Here is a 19,899-nt window from a genome sequence, read left to right as displayed (position 1 = left end):
GTAGGACATAAATAATTCATTTCAATTGACTGATTTTCTTCTATGAACTAACTTGAAATTGTTGCATTTATATTTTTGTTCAGTATAATGCCCAAACTAAGATGATATTGAATGAATTGAGTACGTTTCCAAAAGTATACCCTATTAACATGAAACATGCATGTAGTAGACCTAAATGTACATATTTGGATTACCGGTCATGTAAGGAGAAAAGAGACTAAAACTTGCCCTTTAAAAGTGTCTCTCTCTAGGTCAGTGATGTGTGTGCAAGTTTTCTTTTATTAGCACTTCATTAACATTAATTAATTGCTTCCTTTCTCCTGGGCACAGCCACAATCAAAACGGGAACTAATAGAAATGAAGCAGAGAGCAAAAACATCCCACCCACCTACTCCTCTCCTGTTCCACTTTAACGTACACATCCCTCCCACCCCATCTATGCTGGGCAGGAGACTTATTTGGGGCATTCGTATTCCCATCTCATAAGAAAGACATCAGAGCAACTTAAAAGAACTAGATGTACATTTTATTGACTTGTTCTGTACATAAAGGGTCATACCAGCACGGGTGTTAACCACGGGAAATATTAACACATGTAAATGGTATAAGAAAATAAAAAGGCACAATTTTTCATTTTGAATTAAGAATACAACATGGAGGCTCTCATAAAACACGAGGGGAAAAGCACAGTAATACTTTTAATGCCTTGAGAGAAAAAAAATCAGAAGCAGGTTGAAAACATCTTCACCTAACAAAAACAAGAATTAGGATTGGTGTATTGCTTAATCAAATGGGTTAATATGAGAGGTTGGACAAGGAAAACCAAACTATATTTGAAAGAATTTATTCCACAGATAATGTAAAAAAAATAATATTAAAAAAGAAAAGTCTAATTCATACTTGGAGGAAATTAGAACTGACAAAGCAGCATTTGACCAGGAAGAAAAACCTCAAGGCCAAGAAGTCATGCAGAGGCCACCAACAGGTATTTTTTCTCCCTTTTTAGAAAGCGACCTTCGGTCTAATTTTCAGCTGGCTAACATAATAAACAAAAACAGTACAGTTGGGACACGATTGATAGCTGTACAATGGTATTACTCTACCCAATGAAAAAGCTCAGGGGGATTGAGTGAAAGCACTCAGGGAGAGTAAGTCTGTTTTCTTCTTTACAGCAGAGATCTAGTAGAGCACTTTATCAGCGCGTGCACATACACACACCTGAGAGCAGGACAGCTCTGGCATCACAACATCAGACATACCAAAGACAACCATGTTGTCTGCCCAGAACCTGTGCTCGACAGTCAACACCATCTACAAACAAGACAAAAGTGTAACCAATCACCACCTTAGGGAACCCGGAGAGAGAGAGAAGAGGAAAGGATTGCTTGTGCGAAAGTTGCATTTTCAGTGAAAGGTATTGATGGGATGTCATTGGCTGGATGAAACCTTTGCCCGCCTCCCATGACCCATAACATTGGATGCAGGAGGCATCCGTCTCATAGAAGAGCCCGTACCCCTCAAAAGTATTTATAAGCCCTCTTATAACATTGGCTATAGCCTGGTCACAGCCATGCACTTACACTATGACAAACACCTTGCAGAACTCCTGAATTTATGGCACAAATAAAACAAAAAGATGTCATCACACATGGCCATTTCACATGTTGTCTTGGGAAAACATAAATAAGGGAACTCTGTCGACTAGGTTCATGTCACTGAGGCTGTGGGCTATTCCACAAGGCAGGATCCATGTGGGGTTGTCCTCCTGTCCCTGTCTTGACACAGGCTGAGCTGAAAAGAGACTGATCCTCACACACACACAGCAGTTGCCCTAAACAAGTAATGGTCTACCGGTGTGTATGTGTGGCTGTGGTTAAGGTACAACAGTGAATGATTGTTTGGTGAGAGACAGTTAACTGGCTGGTTCTAACCTCAGGCCCCACCTGAAGCCCTCTATGCCTTTGCTCTCCTGACCTCAGTCAGTTCATGTGATGTTCAGTCACCTTTCACCCCCCCCCACACTCTTTTTTGTTTTGTTTTACATTAACCTCCTCCAATCCACAAGATGAAACACACAAGCAAGCTCTCAACAAATTCCTAAGTCTTCAAATGTAACAAAATATCAACAACAAAAAAATGACCTGGTAAGACATGGCGTCGTGGGAGCCATGGCAACACACATTAAAGGACATAAAGGCAAAAACCACAGACCAAACTGTAACCAAGTTGGCGATGTAGGAGTTTAGTTAAGTCTGTAGCTGTAAACAGTCAGAAAGCTGCACGATGTTTGGCGTGACAATAACAGGGAGCGCTGCGGTATAGCCTCAAGCAGGCAAGCGCGTAACCGTGGTGACACTGGCAGGCGGGGTGGAGACAGCCAGCATTTTGGGTGTCACTGTGGAAGGGTTGGTTGGGGTCCAGGTCATTCACACTCATCTGGATTCAGGGGGTCTATTATTTTGACGTGGGTGAAGGGGAAGAGACCTCTCCGGCCGTTTACCTCTCCCTCCCACTGACCGCTGATGTTCATCCTCGTCACTTTGACTATATCACCCACCTGAGGAGAAATGGAGTATGGCGTTAGAAGAGTTTTCCTTAATAGCACAGAAAAATGGGGTGGAAACTGTAAGATAAGTGCCAACCGCAACCATCACATGATTTGGCCAACCCATGTATTTGACACTGTACTATGGTTATGACAGGCTGAGCAGAAAGCCATAAATCGGATGCTTTGTGACACTGTGCGTGACCCTAAACTTCAGACCACATGCTATTTACTCAGGATTAAATGTGGAAAGTTGGCATTGTTAAGAGGAAGATTAAAACCTGAAAGTGGAGGGAAGGCTTTAGATGTTGTTGCAGAAACATTGGATCAGATGAGGCTACATGGACATTGAAGTCATCCAGACCTATCTGAAATCGATAATCATAATCCTTCAGACAAATTCCTCAGCTTTAATACTGTCTTTTGCAATCAACGCATGCTCTTCTTGCATAGTGAAAGAACATGTTAATGTAGTAAACATTTAAAAAGGTGCAATATGCACAAATCGCTCCATTTCCTGGTTGCTAAAATTCTAATAGTAAGCTTAATTTCAGTTTGTGACAAAACAAGCAAAGTATAGTGTAGAGAATCATTGTATCATATAAACCACTGTGAAATATATTGTGTACAAAAACCAAAAGTAAAAGTAGTAAACACTAAATTTAAAAACAGGAAGCATAGAAATGAGTACATAGAACAGATCTCCTGCTTAAGACTTGCTTTCAATGAAGAATGACAGATCTATAAATCACATTTAAGTGAATTGGGTCAGGTCAACCAAAAAGCTTTAGTAGAACTAATCTGACTACAAAGATTACAAAGTAATGGGTGAATGGGGTCCTGCATAACCACTGTGTAAAATCCCAATGTATAGGCTACTAGCACTTTCTTCATATCAGAAATGATTGTTGTGTGGTGATACAATTTTCCTAAACTGATTTTGCGAATTGTCCTTATCATTACAATGTAAATTGTTAAGAATAACTTTAAAATATTTTCAATAATAAAACCTTAGCAATAACCAGATTTCAGTAAGCCTCTCTGTAATAAGAGTGGGTGGGTGGTAGATCACAGGGTATATTCCTCCCTTCAGATAGAGTCAGAATAATGACTTTGCTTCCGGAAGCAGATAGGCCCCAAAATAGACTGCTGCTAAACTGTAGGTTTCTGCAGTAGGAAATGACCTACTCTAAGCAATTCAGAGAGCGAAAGAGATCACATTAGTGAGTGTGTGAGAGGAAGCGAGAGTGAGCGAGCGATGAGAAGACTAGAAAAAAAGAGACAGAAAGAGAGAGATGAAGTGTAAAAGTCTAATAACAAAACTCTTTACACATATGGACCAGTGGAGGCTCCTCAGAGGAGGACTAGGGTTGACCCAATTTAGTCGACTGGTTGATTGTTTGGTCCAGCGAGAATTTGTGTGTCTTGATTGATACCTATCTCAGTGGACCAATCCATTGTGGAGGCCTGGATACCACACCAGTATCACCAGCAGTACATTTACCGTTAATTCCCATAATTTCTCATCTACAATGTTTGGTAACCGTCATTTCTGTTATTGCATTCAATATATTATTACAGTCTTTTAGCGTTCTCATTTTTGGAATTGACATGTTTACAGAGCGAGCAACCTAGGCTACACTTGTGAGAAACAAATTTTGGTTCATTTCATTCCATTTACGTGTTGGCAATTTGTGTTTTGTTTGGAGCGCTCCTGTCAATGTTGAGTAAGGTGCACCTGACTAGTCATAGAAGTAGGCCTAGGCTACCAGGCCTGCGTGCAAACATAGGCTTATAAATGTGCCCATTTGGGAATCTAATAGTATTTCTGACTGCCTTAACTCAGCACTACTGAGCTGTGGAACCTCTCAAAGTCATGTTTATCTTCACCTCAAACAGCAAGTAAACAAAGTCTTTGTATACATCCAATGACAATGACAATACTTCCTTAATGTAGAATATGAAAAAACATTCCAGCTCTCTCTCTTTCAATAACCACTGTGTGAAAGAGAAAATACATGTAATTCTCTGATTCAGTGGGTGGAAACGTCAGAAAATATCTGATTACTTCTTATCCTACACGCAAATAGCCTACAGCTGTGCCTATCCGGAGCTCACCAGCATGGTTAACAGAGGGTCCAGAATATTTTATACAATGTTGCAAGTTTGTTAGCACAAGCTTAAGGCTGGACCAAATTGATACAATGTTTCAAGTTCCTTGCAGACAAGCCATGAGTAGCTGTCGAGGACAGCCCTAGGGAGGACTATACTCCTAGGTGAATATCAGAAGAATTGGGAAATATACGTTTTAAAGTGAACCTTTTTAGATTGAACTATACTAAATATATTCACGTCACCAAATAATTGATTAAAACACACTGTTATGCAATGAAGGTCTACAGTAGCCTCAACAACACTGTAGGGTAGCACCATGGCGTGGCCAGAGGACAGCTAGCCTCTGTCCTCCTCTGGGTACATTGACTTCAATATAAACCTTAGGAGGCTCATGGCTTTCACCCCATTCCATAGACTTACACAGTGATTATGACAACGTCCGGAAGACGTCCTCCATCCGATCAGAGCTCTTGCAGCATGAACTGACATGTCCACCAAATCAAAAGATCAGCGAATGTAGTACTGAAAGCATAAGCTACAGCTCGCTTGCACTCCAGTGCATAAAATGTGGTGAGTAGTTGACTCAAAGAGAGAGAATGATAGTTAAACAGTTTTGAACAATTTCATTTATTCCCAAATTAAGGAGAAGCAGAAGAGAGAGCTACAGAACCAGTCAAAAGTTTGGACACCTACCCATTCAAATGTTTTTATTTTTTACAATTTTCTACATTGAAGAATTATTGTGAAGACATCAAAACCATAAAACACCACATAAGGAATCATGTATGTAGCAACATATATCATGTATGTAGTTTTAAACATATTTTAGATTCTTCTATGTAGCCACCCGTTGCCTTGATGACAGCTTGGCACTCTCACATCCAGCTTCATGAGGAATGCTATTCCAACAGCACTTGTTGACTCTTTTCCTTCACTCTGCGGTCCAACTCATCCCAAACCATCTCAATTGGGTCGGGTGATTGTGGAGGCCAGGTCATCTGATGCAGCACGCCATCAGGCTCCTTCTTGACCAAATTGCCTTTACACAGCCTGGAGGTGTGTTTTGGGTCATTGTCCTGTTGAAAAACAATCCAAACCGGCTGCACGCATGCGCCATCGTGCATACATATATTTTGTCTCCCCACACCAAACACGACCACGACACGCAGGTTAAAATATCAAAACAAACTCTGAACTAATGACATTCATTTGGGGACAGGTCGAAAAGCATTAAACATTTATGGAAATTTAGCTAGTTAGCTTGCACTTGCTATCTAATTTGTCCTATTTAGCTAGCTTGCTGTTGCTAGCTAAATTTGTCCTGGGATATAAACATTAGGTTGTTATTTTACCTGAAATGCACAAGGTCCTCCACTCCAACAATTAATCCACACATAAAAATGGTCAACCGAATCGTTTCTAGTCATCTCTCCTCCCAGGCTATTTCATTGTTTAACCTATATGGTGATTGGCATCTAAACTTCATAGTATTACCACGAAAACAATTCGTCTTTCAATCACCCACATGGGTATAACCAATGAGGAGATGGCACGTGGGTATCTGCTTCTATAAACCAATGAGGAGATGGGAGAGGCAGGACTTGCGGCGTGACCTGCGTCAGAAATAGGAATTACTTATATTTTAGCCCTTGGCAACGCAGACACTCGTGGCCACGCACGAGCAGTGTGGGTGCAATAATTGAATAACATAGATTTCTACATTTTTTTGCAATGCTTGCGCACGCGACACGAGCGGTGTGGTCAGCCTATAAGACCAAAAAAGGTGGGATGGAGCATCGCTGCAGAATGCGGTGGTAGCCTTGCTGGTTAAGTGCACCTTGAAATCTAAATAAATCACTGACAGTGTCACCAGCAAAGCACCCCCATCTCCTCCATGCTTCACGGTGGGAACCACACATGCGGAGATGCTCCGTTCACCTAATCTGCGTCTCACAAAGACATGGCAGTTGGAACCAAAAGAGCTTGATGGTTTTTGCAACGGAACTTGAAGAAACTTTCAAAGTTCATGAAAAGTTCCAGATTGAGTGACCTGTCTTAAAGTAATGTCTTAAAGTAATGATGGACTGTCATTTCTCTTTGCTTATTTGAGATGTTCTTGCCATAATATGGACAAGGTCTTTTACCAAATAGGGCTATCTTCTGTATACCACCTGTACCTTGTCACAACACAACTTATTGGCTCATTAAGAAGAAAAGAAATTCCACAGATGAACTTTTAACTTCTTATGGCTACAGGGGTAGTATTGAGTAGCTTGGATGAAAGGTGCACAGAGGTGCCCATATTCAACGGCCTGCTCCTCAGTCATAGTTGCTGATATTTGCATATTATTATTTGATAGAAAACTCTGAAGTTTCTAATACGGTTTGAATTATGTCTGTGAGTATAACATAACTCATATAGCAGGCAAAAACCTGAGAAATTCCACTTCCTGTTTTTTTCTTCTTTCTGGGGAGGCAGATTTTTAGCCAAGCTCTCATTGAAATTACAGCGAGATATGGATGAGTTTTCACTTCCTACGCCTTCCACTAGATGTCAACAGTCAATTGAACTTTGTCTGATGACTATAATGTGAAGGGGGGGGGGGGGTCGAATGAGACAGGAAATAGTCACCACTGCCACGAGTTGACCATGCATTCACCATACGCGTTCACATGGGAAGGCCTTGCGTTCCCCCGGTCATCTGAAGTCATTCTAATTCTAATGGAACGTTATTCAAGATATATGTAAACAACATTCTAAAGATTGATTCAGTACATCGTTTGACATGTTTCTACTGACTGTTACGGAACTTTTGGACATTTCGTCACGTTATAGTGGACGCGCTTTGAGACTTTGGAATTGTTTACCAAACGCGCTAACCAAAGTAGCTAATTGGACATAAATAACGGACATTTTCGAACAAATCAAGCATTTATTGTGGACCTGGGATTCGTACGACTGCATTCTGAGGTAAAGAAACATTTATCATGTATTTTCTGGTTTCTGTTGACTAATACATGGCGGCTAATTTGGTTAGTGTTCTGAGCTCCGTCTCAGATCATTGCATGGGTTGCTTTTTCCGTAAACCTTTTTTGAAATCTGACACAGCGGTTGCATTAACCTCTTGGCACTATTTTTATTTTTGGAAAAATATCCCAAAGTAAATGGCCTATTTCTCAGGACCAGATGCTAAAATATGCATATAATTGACAGCTTAGGATAGAAAACTCTAAAGTTTCCAAAACTGTAAAAATATTGTCTGTGAGGATAACAGAACTGTTATTGCAGGCAAAAGCCTGAGAAAAATCCAATCAGGAAGTCACTCTTATTTTGAAAGCTCTGTGTTCCTATGCATCCCTATTGACCATTGAAAGGGATATCAACCAGATTCCTTTTTCTATGGCTTCCCTAAGGTGAGCCTTTAGACATAGTTTCAGGCCTTTATTTTGAAGAACGAGCGTGAACGACCACATTACGTAAGTGGTCAGGTGGGGGCTCTGAGTGATTTTTGCGCAAAAGAGAGAGGTGGCCATTGTTCCTCCCGGTCCTAGTGAAAAGCCAACTGTCCCGGTTGATATATTATCGAATAGATATTTGAAAAACACCTTGAGGTTTGATTATAAAAAAAACGTTTGACATGTTTCTGTCGACATTATGGATATAATTTGAATTTTTGTCTGCGTTGTCATGACCGCTATTTCCGGTGGTTCCTGGGCATAACGCACCAAACTAACGGAGGTATTTGGATATAAAAAATATCTTTATGGAACAAAAAGGAACATTTCCTGTCTAACTGGGAGTCACGTGAGTGAAAACATCCGAAGATCAAAAGGTAAACGGTTAATTTGATTGCTTTTCTGATTTTTGTGACCAATCTTCCTGATGCTAAGTGTACATAATGCTATGCTATCGATAAACTTACACAAACGCTTGTATTGCTTTCACTGTAAAGCATAATTTCTAAATCTGAGACGACAGGGTGATTAACAAAAGGCTAAGCTGTGTTTCACTATATTTCACTTGAAAATTTGAGTAATATTTTTTGACTGTTGCGCTATGCTATTCAGCGTTGCTGATGACAAATATACCGGATGCGGGATGGGTAGTTCTAAGAGGGAGAGGTATATCTATAATTCCATGTGTATAACTTGTATTATCATCTACATTTATGATGAGTATTTCTGTTGAAACGATGTGGCTATGCAAAATCAATTGATGTTTTTGGAACTAGTGAATCTAAAACGCCAATGTAAACTCCAATTTTTTTTATATAAATATGAACTTTATCAAACAAAACATGCATGTATTGTGTAACATGAAGTCCTATGAGTGTCATCTGATGAAGATAAAATTAATCACTAACCTTGAATTAACTTTATTTCTGCTTTTTGTGAATGCTATATTTAGCTGGAAAATGGCTGTGCTTATTATGGTTTGGTGGAGACCTAACAATCATTTGTAGTGCATTTGCCTAAAAGCATATTTGAAATCGGACACTTTGGTGGGATTAACAACGAGAATGACTTTAAAATGGGATGAGACACATGTATATGTTTTAGGAATTGTAATTATGAGATTTCTGTGGTTTGAATATGGCGCCCTCTATTTTCACTGGTAGTTGTCATATCGATCCCGTTAGCGGGATTGCAGCCATAACAAGTAACAAGGCACACCTGTTAATTGAAATGCATTCCAGGGGACTGCCTCAAAAAGCTGGTTGAGAGAACGCCAAGAGTACACAAAGCTGTCAAGGCAAAGGTTGGCTACTTTGAAGAATCTCAAATATATTTTGATGTTTAACACTTTTTTGGTTACTACATGATTCCATATGTGTTACTTCATCGTTTTGATGTCTTCACTATTATTCTACAATGTAGAAAATAGTAACAAAGAAAAACCCTGGAATGAGTAGGTGTGTCAACTTTTGACTGGTACTATATCCTGAACAAATAGACAAAAGCAACAAGTAAAAAGTGTTGGTCCCATGTTTCATGGGCTGACATAAAAGATAGGAGAAATGTTCCATACTCACAAAATACTAATTTCTCTCAAATGTTGTGCACAAATTTGTTTACATCCCTGTTAGTGAGCATTTCTCCTTTGCCAAGATATACCAGCCACCTGACAGGGGTGGCATACCTAGAAATTGACTAAACGGCATGCCCATTACACAGGTGCACCTTGTGCGGGGGGGGGGGCAATAAAAGGTCACTCTAAAATGTGCAGTTGCGTCACAACACAGGTGTCTCAAGTTCAGGGAGCGTGAAATTGGCATGGTGACTGCAGAGCTGTTGCCAAAGATTTTAATGTTAATTTCTCTACAGAGAATTGGGCAGTACATCCAACCGGCATCACAACCGCAGACCACATGTAACCACGCCAGCCCAGGACCTCCACATCCGGCTTCTTCACCTGCAGGATCGTCTGAGACCAGCCACCTGGACAGCTGATGAAACTGTGGGTTTGCACACCTGAAGAATTTCTGCACAAAGTGTCAGAAACCATCTCAGGGAAGCTCATCTGTGTACTTGTCGTCCTCGCCAGGGTCTTGATGTCAACGTTGTGAAAAGAGTGCCCCATGGTGGCAGTGAGTTTATGGTATTGGCAGGCATGAGCTACAGACAACGAACACAATTGCATTTTATCAATGGCATACATTCAGTATGCCATTGATAAAATGCAATTGTGTTCGTTGCACAGAGATACTGTGACGAGATCCTGAAGCCCATTGTCGTGCCATTCATCCGCCGACATCACCTCATTTTTCAGCATGATAATGCACAGCCCCAAGTTACAAGGATCTGTACACATATTGTGGATACAGACAATGTACCAGTTCTTACTTGGCTTGTGTACTCACCAGACATGTCACCCATTGAGCATGTTTGGGATGCTCTGGATCAACATGTATCAACAGTGCGATCCAGTTCCCGCCAATATCCAGAAACTTTGCACAGACATTGATCAGGAGTGGGACAACTTTCCACAGGCCACAATCAACAGCCTGATCAACTCTATGCGAAGGAGATGTGTTGCGTTGCATGAGGCAAATGGTGGTCACACCAGATAATGACTCGTTTTCTGATCCACGCCCCTACTTAAAAAAAGAAGAAGGTACCAACAGATAAATATCTGTATTCCCAGTCAAATTAAATCCATAGAGATGGGCCTAATGAAATTATTTAAATTGACTGATTTCCTTATATGAAGTGTAACTTTGTAAAATATTTTAATTGTTGCATGTTGCGGTTTATTTTTTTGTTCAGTGTAGCTGCGAAAAGGAATTATATATACACAATGAGCAAAGTGATCATGCTGTTTTTATGTGGCTGCTATGAAAGTGAACTGTGTTTGCGTGTCATCAGGGGTGTATTCATTCCACTGATTCTGCTGAAAAATGTTTCTTAAACAAAAGCAAACAGAAAGCAGATAAAAATACCTGAATTTGTCCAACAGAAACTCACTGTTGATTACGCCCTAGATCAGCTAGATGCAGGCAAGAGTGTGCAAAGCAGTATTGAATGTGTCACTATCACCTTGATTATTCAAAATTCTCTAGACCTGTGTACCTACGTTATAAACTTTAATTCATAAGCTAGGTTGTAGCAACATGATAATGTGTAACACAAAGCTAACACAATATCATATAGTAGCCTAAACCTATCCATGTTACAGACTTAGGTGAATGGAATATGAATGTGTCAACCAATATGCTGTAATAGAAATAAGACCATGCTCATAAATGCTTAAAGTGTGTGTATGAAGAGTGGATGTGTGATGAGTGGGTGTTTGAGGACAGTGCAGCAACACCAGGGGGAAGTCCCCAACAGACTTGTACCCACCAGAGGCCTGCTGTGGAAACACAGATGCACCATGAGCAGAATCTCTAAATGAGAGATGGTTTACTTTAGTGTGGAGGTCTAGTTCTAGCTACTGATGACTAATGCTGCAGATCTCTCCCTCTGAAAATGTGCACTATGACTAATAGCACATTTGACAACATGCTAATCTCCAATCAAAATACTGCTACAGTCGAGGGCTGTGGGTGAAAGGAGACTGGACATTACCTACAGATGTTCATACCAAACCAATACATTCAAAGTCATGAAATAAGTCACCTGAGTTAAGAGTGACCATTGCGTCAGGTGGTGTGATGGAAACTATATTCAGAGTCAGAGAGACGAGGACAAAAGCTGAGAGATTCTGATGTGGAGCCACAGCAGTTTCCATTATTAAATCAGATGACTTAATCCAAGGTGGTGGAAGCTACCGTAATACCCCATTTTTCTCCACTGACTCAAACTCTGCTGAATTCTGGGGGAGGATGGTAATCCAAGGCATTAGTCAGCCTTGCTCTAGTTTGTGAAAGTGGTGGTGCAATTCACACAACCTGACTCTCTTTCTGGCAGATGGGTATTTAAACGCAAACCTTCCATCTGCTCTGGAGGATACATGATGAGAACAAACTGACCTGACTCACAAAACACATCCCTCTAATTATTGAATAATCTCAGGATTTCTCTCTCACTCTCTCAGAGCAAGAGGTCTACAGAGAATAATCAAGAGAGTTGACTTCAATGGTTAAACAGATCAAAAATGAAGTTTGAGTGGTGGCGTTAGATACCCACTTGGCATGTCATCGGCCCTAGCTTCCCCCTGTGGGGTACCTGTCCATCAGGGGTGATCTTTGAGAGAGCGGGAGCCAGGGTTGGGCGTTAACCAAATTTTCATATTCTCGTGCAGTCCTTCCACTCATACCGGGATTTACATTATTACCGGCTTAGTACACAAGGGGTCACCAAAACGCAAAAAAGCCCATTACCAGAATGCTAACAAAATCAGCACAAGTAATAATGAATTTCCATGGAGGCTGCTAGCTAAATATGCTCACGAGCGCAAGCAAAAATAAACTAATTGCAAAAACAGGCAATCAGCTTATAAAGTGGGTGTCACTAGGGCAATGGGCCAAATGGGCATTCTATCAAAAGACAGCGCTCTGACTGATGTGTAGCTACTTTTCTGGGTGTAGCTAGCTTACTTTTCTCTGCTAAAACATTTTGAAATGTAGCTGTTTACATTTTTTTTGTTATATATATATATAGTTTTATAGTTGCACGTCCATGATCACTCTATTGAAGCAAAAAAAAATAAACTGACTTTCGATATAAAATGCACTCCTGTCATAAACAGCTGGACTTGCTCCCACTTTCATTGCCCCCCCACTTTCTCCCATTGTGCTATTTACAAACAAACATGACTGGCTCAACTGTTCTGGAGAACTACAGTAAGCTTCAAAATGTAAAATAATGTGACAGGTGAAATGAAGAACGCGATCTGCTTTATCTTCTAACGCATTGTACAATTTGACTGCAGGTATTTACTTAAAAAGTAGCTAACAATAAAGAAATGTATTGAAAAACAGTTTCAACAGCATTAAAAAAACACCTTGTGGCTATTTCCAAATACCCCCGGTATGTGGTATACCGCCCAAGCCTAGCGGGTGGCTCTTGAGGATGAGCTTAACAAATAGAGAGAGGAGTCCAGAGAACTCAAAGCCACCCACCGCCACCCTCAGCATTTATACTCCAAAAAAAAGCTGACAACTTTGCGCTTCCTCACAAAATATCTACACAGACTGATTGATGGAATCTATACCACTGGTCAGGAGAAGAGAGCAGAGAATAGGAGAAAAGGGAGGAAAGGAGATTACTTAAAAATGAGGGATGCAAGACAGAATATGCTTGCTGCATCAGAACTGTCTCAAACACAACTGTATTTAAAATGACCTGATACATAATATTTGGCACAATGTGTACTGTGGCTGCAGGCTATAGTTAGAAGCTTCCACAGTACCAGCTCATTAAATCTAATAAAATGTACACAACATAGTGAACCAACTAATCAAATATGAGAATAGGGGACAACTGGGAGCATTTAGGCCTCCCTTCACAAAGCCATACTAGAACAGAAAGTGAGGAACTCCTACCTCTAGAGCCAGGGCAGTCTTGTCATATGCACAGGGTACTCGTTTCTGAATGGCCTTAGCCACGACTGGCCCGTTCTGCATGGAGGGTAGGGGGGTGATGACTGCTCCAGGGGTGCCAGGAGGCAGGGGCGAGGGCGTCTGAGGCTGGGCGTAAGCGTGGGCCGGCTCTGGGATGCCATAGCTGTTGGAGTTGCGGGAGCTGTGAGGGGGCTGGCCAGGGTGAGGGGAGGGTCGCACCAGCTTTTCCACATAGGGCACAGGGATCATGCCCACTCGGCCCTCCTTGCTCTTGGCGCTCCACCACTGCTCCTCAGGCTTCTCCAGGATGATCAGGATCTCACCCTTTTTGAAGGGCAGGTCCTCAGTGTCGCTGCCCGTGAAGTCGTACAGAGTTCGCACGTACTCCAGGTTGTCCTCTAGACCTCCCATCGTCTGAATGGGTCCGGTGCCTATCGCTGTGTTAGGGTACCTGGGCAGGAGGGTGAGCATAAAATACAGATTAACATGTAGATTTTCAAAAGACTGTTTCAAGATAATATTAACACGTTTTACTGCTGAACTACTGAAACCATCAGCTGACAAGCTGGAAATATATACATTCCTCTCACAAAACAGCAGTCACTACTGTTTTTAAAGTGTGACCCTCTTTGTGAACACACAACTAGACAAGGTTCAAATGGTTATGCAGCAACAATAACTCAAACTGGCAGAAGCACTGGAAGGAACTACACAATTCCTTGTTACACTTGTCATTACAAGAGAGGTCAATCAGGTCACTTATTCATTAAGTATAAGCCTGGTAGCCTATAGTTTGTGATTGAAATGTGGTACAACCATCAGAATCGGTTTCTAATAGGTCAATCACATATCAGGAAATGTGTCAAATAATTGGAATTCTAAATATCTTGCAAACCTAAGTCCTAATTGCATTTCTTTGAGTGGTTTGTGGTCGCAGGTGCAGCCTGTGAATGACAGTTCCTTACCTGGGGGCAGGTTCTATCAGTGTAGTCGTATCCAGGTAGTGGATTTTGTAGAATTCCAAAAGAGCTGGGAGGTGCTCGAATTCTTGGTCACCGATCTTGAACCTCTTGCTTGGCAAGGAGTTGATGATATAGTGGGACACTTTGGAGTTTTCAGATACTGACAGCACATAGTCGCCAGGGCAGGTAGAGGAATCCCGAACCAAAAACATGCCATGCCTCTGTCCTTGTAATCTATTCTGCGCCTCCTGTCTCGACACCGGCCCAAAATACCAACTGGACCGGTCCGATGAATCAAACCGTGCAGATGACATATTTGATCTAAATTAAATTAACTCAAAATAGAAATAAAATATATTAGTTTAAACAATAAATAAATAAAAACACACTAGTTACCTAAATAAGCTAGATAGATAACGATGCGAAACAGATTTTCACAACTAAAGGTTGAAGATCCAGGGCAGGGCAAGCCGTGGCCCTATACTCGTCTTGAATCAATTTCTAGCCGAAGGCTGCAGGTTTCAACTAGCTACATCCAATAGAAACGTTACCTGGCGTTTCAGAGACAGGCTGTGACTAGCTTGAGCCAACTTCGAAGCATAATGTTTCTACGTTTATTGTCAATTATAAATGCCAGATCTCCGTGTCAAACTACGAGAAGTGACACACATTTAGAATGCCTGGCTGCAACAATGATCAATCAAGGTTCCCCTTTTCGTTCCCTCTTCCGAAAAAAATATAATCGTATCTATGTCATGAAACAATATATATCCAGTCACTGTCTAAATGAGAACAGAAAAGGTCGCCTCACTACTAGATTAAACGAATCTCCATGTCGAAACAATATTGCAAATAGCTGCGCGCTGGAGCCTAAATTGTAATTGTTGAATTTCTTGGTCGAACATTGGCACGATTCGCGGAAATATATTTTAAAAATCCTTTTCTGGAGTCCCGACAGACTTTTGAGGCAGTAACAAAAATGGCGGCCTGCAACACGTCTTCACACAAAATTAATTTACTAAATAGTGACTCCGCTCCAATGCATGCATTTTTAGCAAAAAAAATGTAGAGTTTGTTGCGTATATTTGTATCCTCTGGAAAGTTTAATAATAGGGTCCCTCTATAATTGTCTTTCCCTTCTTTATACTCGGCTCCACTCCTCCTGCCTGATGGAGTCCGAGACCGAAAAATGGCGGATAGAGGGCGGGTCTGTGCGCTCCCAGTCTTTCGAGTTCTACTAGCTAGCACAGCCACAAAGTCAAGGGGCTAATATTTTATTTATTTAAATAAAAACAAACATTTGCTTTTTAGTCTTCACGATTGTGTTTAACATCATATGTTAAGAAAATAAATTGTAGAAATAGGTGGAGTGTATATGATTGTGGCAACCAAGTATATTTTCACGTCACTGACACCTCGCGCGAGCTCTACGGAAGAGGAAGACAGAGGCCCAACTCAACGGGAAATCTTTCTTCCTCCAGCAGGTAGCGTTTTTCCGTTGTTTCGCCCACCAAGCCAAGAGTTTTGTTTGGAGGTCAATAGTGGTTTCCATCCAATTGGCGACAGATTTTCATGCGAATATTCTAAAATCCGCATAAAAATAATATGCGCATTTCCCCATCAAACATGTGGATACAAGTATGTGCGTGAGGAAGTAGGGCACATTAAACTATATTTTGCGGGTGAATTCGGATGTTCTAAATATAAAATTAGATTCCATCGCATTTTCAAATCTACCGCATTTTCAAATCTATCTCACAAAAAATGTTGCGTTTATATAGCGAGTGTGCCATCTCCGGTATTGGCAGTTAAATTCTTGCCAATATTGCGTGTAATAGCCTTCATGATGAGATTATTATGGACAAAAGAGAGATTATTTTGTCAAATGGCAACCAAACATCGATTATCATGTCACCAGAATAAGACCCTCGATATTTATTGGAAAGGACCATCAAGCTCATCACCTTGCACTTTCACCACCATGTGAAGTTCATCATCATTTAGTTCGTATGTAGCCTAATAAACTGCATGCTTTACTGATGAGTCGTCGTGGGAATACCGCGCAACATGTTATCACGTGACTCCAAAGCGTTTCCACCAACATTTCTCACATAGGTTTTTATTTGATCAAATAGAAGTGTCATAAGGTTTCAGTTATGAGTGTACTGATATAAATAGGACACCTTAAATCCAGGCAACTTGATTGTTGACTTGATTCATGATGATGACTGCTAGCTAAGATTTTGAAAGTGTGACGTTGACATCATACAGGCTGTGTATGTTTTGGTTTTACAAAGATGTGTAAATAATAACATCCAACCAATTAATTGCCTACATTTTTGCCAATCCTCAGTTCTAAACATGTGTTTTTCTTCTCTTTGCACATTATATATTTCCCTGCGCGCATATGACACACAGTTGGTGGTCGGAGCACGTCTCTAGAGCCACTGAGCCGGAGGAGCGTGTATTAGGCCTGCTGTAGGCCTAGGACTCACTGCGGCCAGCACTATCATGGCTAACGAACGACTAACTTTAACGAGTCAATCAGAAAGACATATCGTGACTATCGAGTCAGTAAAAAGAGTCGTTCAAAAATAACTAATCTTTCGCAAACTGCACATCACTAGCATTTCTGCTCAAGCATGGCCAACAGCAGTAGGGTACAGATTTTCATGCGAATATTGTAGAATCTGCATAAAAAAATGTGCATTTTCCTACTTTTATTTCCACCAAATGGACTTGTTGTATAAAAATCAGTGCGTGATAAGGTAATGCACACAACAAAAAAAGTAGTCTACGTTTTCTTGTAGTCCTACCGATTTAAGAATCTAAAGTTGAACATGTTTCCATGGCTTTTTCAACTCTGATAGTTTTGTCACAAAACTGTTGTTAAATAGCAAATGTGCCTACTCTGGTCTTGGCACATGCACTCTAGCCAACAGCTTGCAGATACTGGTAGGCCAGTATACACTGCATGGTTTCCCTGACTTCTCTGATCCACCTCTAGCAGACACCATTCTGTATACTTCTGGCCCATCTTTGGACACTGTGTTAACTAACCTCTAGACGAGCTTCAATGCCATACAACTCTCCTTCCTTGGCCTCCAACTGCTCTTAAATGCAAGTAAAACTAGATGCCTGCTTTTCAACCGATCGCTGCCCGCACCTACCCGCCCGTCCAGCATCACTACTCTGGACTGTTCTGACTTAGAATATGTGGACAACTACAAATACCTAGATGTCTGGTTAGATTGTAAACTCTCCTTCCAGACTCACGTTAAAGCATCTCCAATCCAAAATTAAATCTAGAATCGGCTTCCTATTTCGCAACAAAGCATCCTTCACTCATGCTGCCTAACACCCTCGTAAAACTGACTATCCTACTGATCCTTGACTTCGGCGATGTCATTTACAATATAGCCACCAACACTCTACTCAGAAAATTGGATGCAAGTCTATCACAGTGCCATCCGTTTTGTCACCAAAGCCCCATATACTACCCACCACTGCGACCTGTACGCTTTCGTTGGCTGGCCCTCACTTCATATTCATCGCCAAACCCACTGGCTCTAGGTCATCTATAAGTCTTTGCTAGGTAAAGCCCCGCCTTATCTCAGCTCACTGCTCACCATAGCAGCACCCACCCGTAGCACGCGGTCCAGCAGGTATATTTCACTGGTCACCCCCAAAGTCAAATCTCCTTTGGCCGCCTTTCCTTCCAGTTCTCTGCTGCCAATGACTGGAACGAATTGCAAAAATCACTGAAGCTGGAGACTAATATCTCCCTCACTAACTTTAAGCATCAGCTGTCAGAGCAGCCCACAGATCACTGCAACTGTACATAGCCCATCTGTAAATAGCTCATCCCCATACTGTTATTTTTGTTGTTGTTGCTCCTTTGCACCCCAGTATCTCTACTTGCACATTCATCTTCTGCATATCTATCACTCCAGTGTTTAATTGCTAAATTGTAATTATTTTGCCACTATGGCCTATTTATTACCTTCCTTAACTTACCTCATTTGCACACACTGTATATATACTTTTCTATTGTGTTATTGACTGTATGTATGTTTATTCCATGTGTAACTCAGTGTTGTTGTTTGTGTCCCACTGCTTTGCTTTGTCTTTGTCAGGTCGCAGTTGTAAATGAGAACTTGTTCTCAACTGGCCTACCTGGTTAAATAAAGGTACAATAAAAAAATAGCCATAGTGAGACCATACACCATATAATTGCGTGACTCCAAGTTTAATTGGATATGATGGTTATTATATCAATATTTGCTCATAAAGGCGTTTCCACCCTCATTTCTGGCATAATTAATTTTAATGACACAAAAAGATAGCACCAGGTCGAGCAAAAATTGATGTACGCATTTATAATATTGTACCGAAACTTCCTGTTTCCATCACAGCCGTCATGATTTTTTAAATATGGTATGACTTGGCATAAAAACTCATCATGTAGACTAGCCTACCAGCACAGGCTAATGCTTGACTGAAGTTTCACAAATACAAAATATAATAATATATATTGTAAAAAATATTATATCCGTAAGAATCTAATCATAGACTAACCTACCCACACACAGTATCTGCGAGCTGTTGGCTAGAGGGCGTGTGCCAAAACCAGGTTAGGCACATGCCGCCTAATATTTAAGGCAACAGTTTTTCTGACAAAACTATCGGTAGAGTTGAAAATGTGATGGAAACATTGAACATTAGATTTTTATTCGGTACATGAACATTTAAACGCAAAAAAGTAAATTATGTTTGCCCTACTTCATCACACAGATTTTTATCTGAAGCAACTCAGTTTGGTGGAAACACCACTGGTGGGGAAAATGCGCATATATTCTTAATGCGGATTTTCAAATATGTGCATGCAAATCTGTCACCAATTGGATGGAAACCTAGCTAGTGATGGTAAAAAAAACATTGTGAGTTACCTGAAAAAAATTATAGGAGCTGAAAAAAATTATAGCACCTATTACTGCCTATATGAAGTAGATGACAATCTGAAATGACACAATGTGTTGGATAATTAGTAGGCTTATCCCCCTAATTGCCTGGAAAAACCCCACTGATGATGAGTGGAGGTAAAAACATGTTCTTAGCCTACCTACATCCAATCATGTCCAAATGACCACATAGGAGGACATCATTATGTCCAAATCATAGGAGGACCTTGATGGTTCACCTTTAAACAAAGACATTTGGTTTAAACAAAGAAATTTGGCTTGTCACCAAAAACACTCACAAACTTTTACAG

The 19,899-nt window shown here is 40.8% G+C and overlaps 1 protein-coding gene across 1 annotated transcript; it reads right to left on the bottom strand.

The window, feature by feature from the left end:
• Positions 1 to 504: 504 nt before the first annotated feature.
• Positions 505 to 15,848, bottom strand: LOC109873675 (crk-like protein). Its single transcript, XM_020465331.2, has 3 exons — positions 14,631 to 15,848; positions 13,648 to 14,116; positions 505 to 2,557 (listed from the first exon to the last, which is right to left on the bottom strand). Exons 1-3 carry the CDS (start codon positions 14,939 to 14,941, stop codon positions 2,423 to 2,425), a joined length of 915 nt encoding a protein of 304 aa, XP_020320920.1. The 5' UTR covers positions 14,942 to 15,848; the 3' UTR covers positions 505 to 2,422.
• Positions 15,849 to 19,899: the final 4,051 nt, after the last annotated feature.

Source organism: Oncorhynchus kisutch, linkage group LG29, assembly GCF_002021735.2.
Source record: "Oncorhynchus kisutch isolate 150728-3 linkage group LG29, Okis_V2, whole genome shotgun sequence".
In the NCBI taxonomy this organism is placed as follows: domain Eukaryota; kingdom Metazoa; phylum Chordata; class Actinopteri; order Salmoniformes; family Salmonidae; genus Oncorhynchus; species Oncorhynchus kisutch.
This window is presented reverse-complemented; position numbering and strand designations above follow the sequence as displayed.

Coding starts and splice junctions, on each gene's coding strand:
- LOC109873675 (XM_020465331.2), bottom strand. CDS start 14,941: ATGTCATCTGCACGGTTTGATTCATCGGACCGGTCCAGTTGGTATTTT. Junction 14,117..14,630: donor CTGATAGAACCTGCCCCCAG/GTAAGGAACTGT, acceptor CCTCCTGCCCAG/GTACCCTAACACAGCGATAG. Junction 2,558..13,647: donor AGACTGCCCTGGCTCTAGAG/GTAGGAGTTCCT, acceptor ATTTCTCCTCAG/GTGGGTGATATAGTCAAAGT.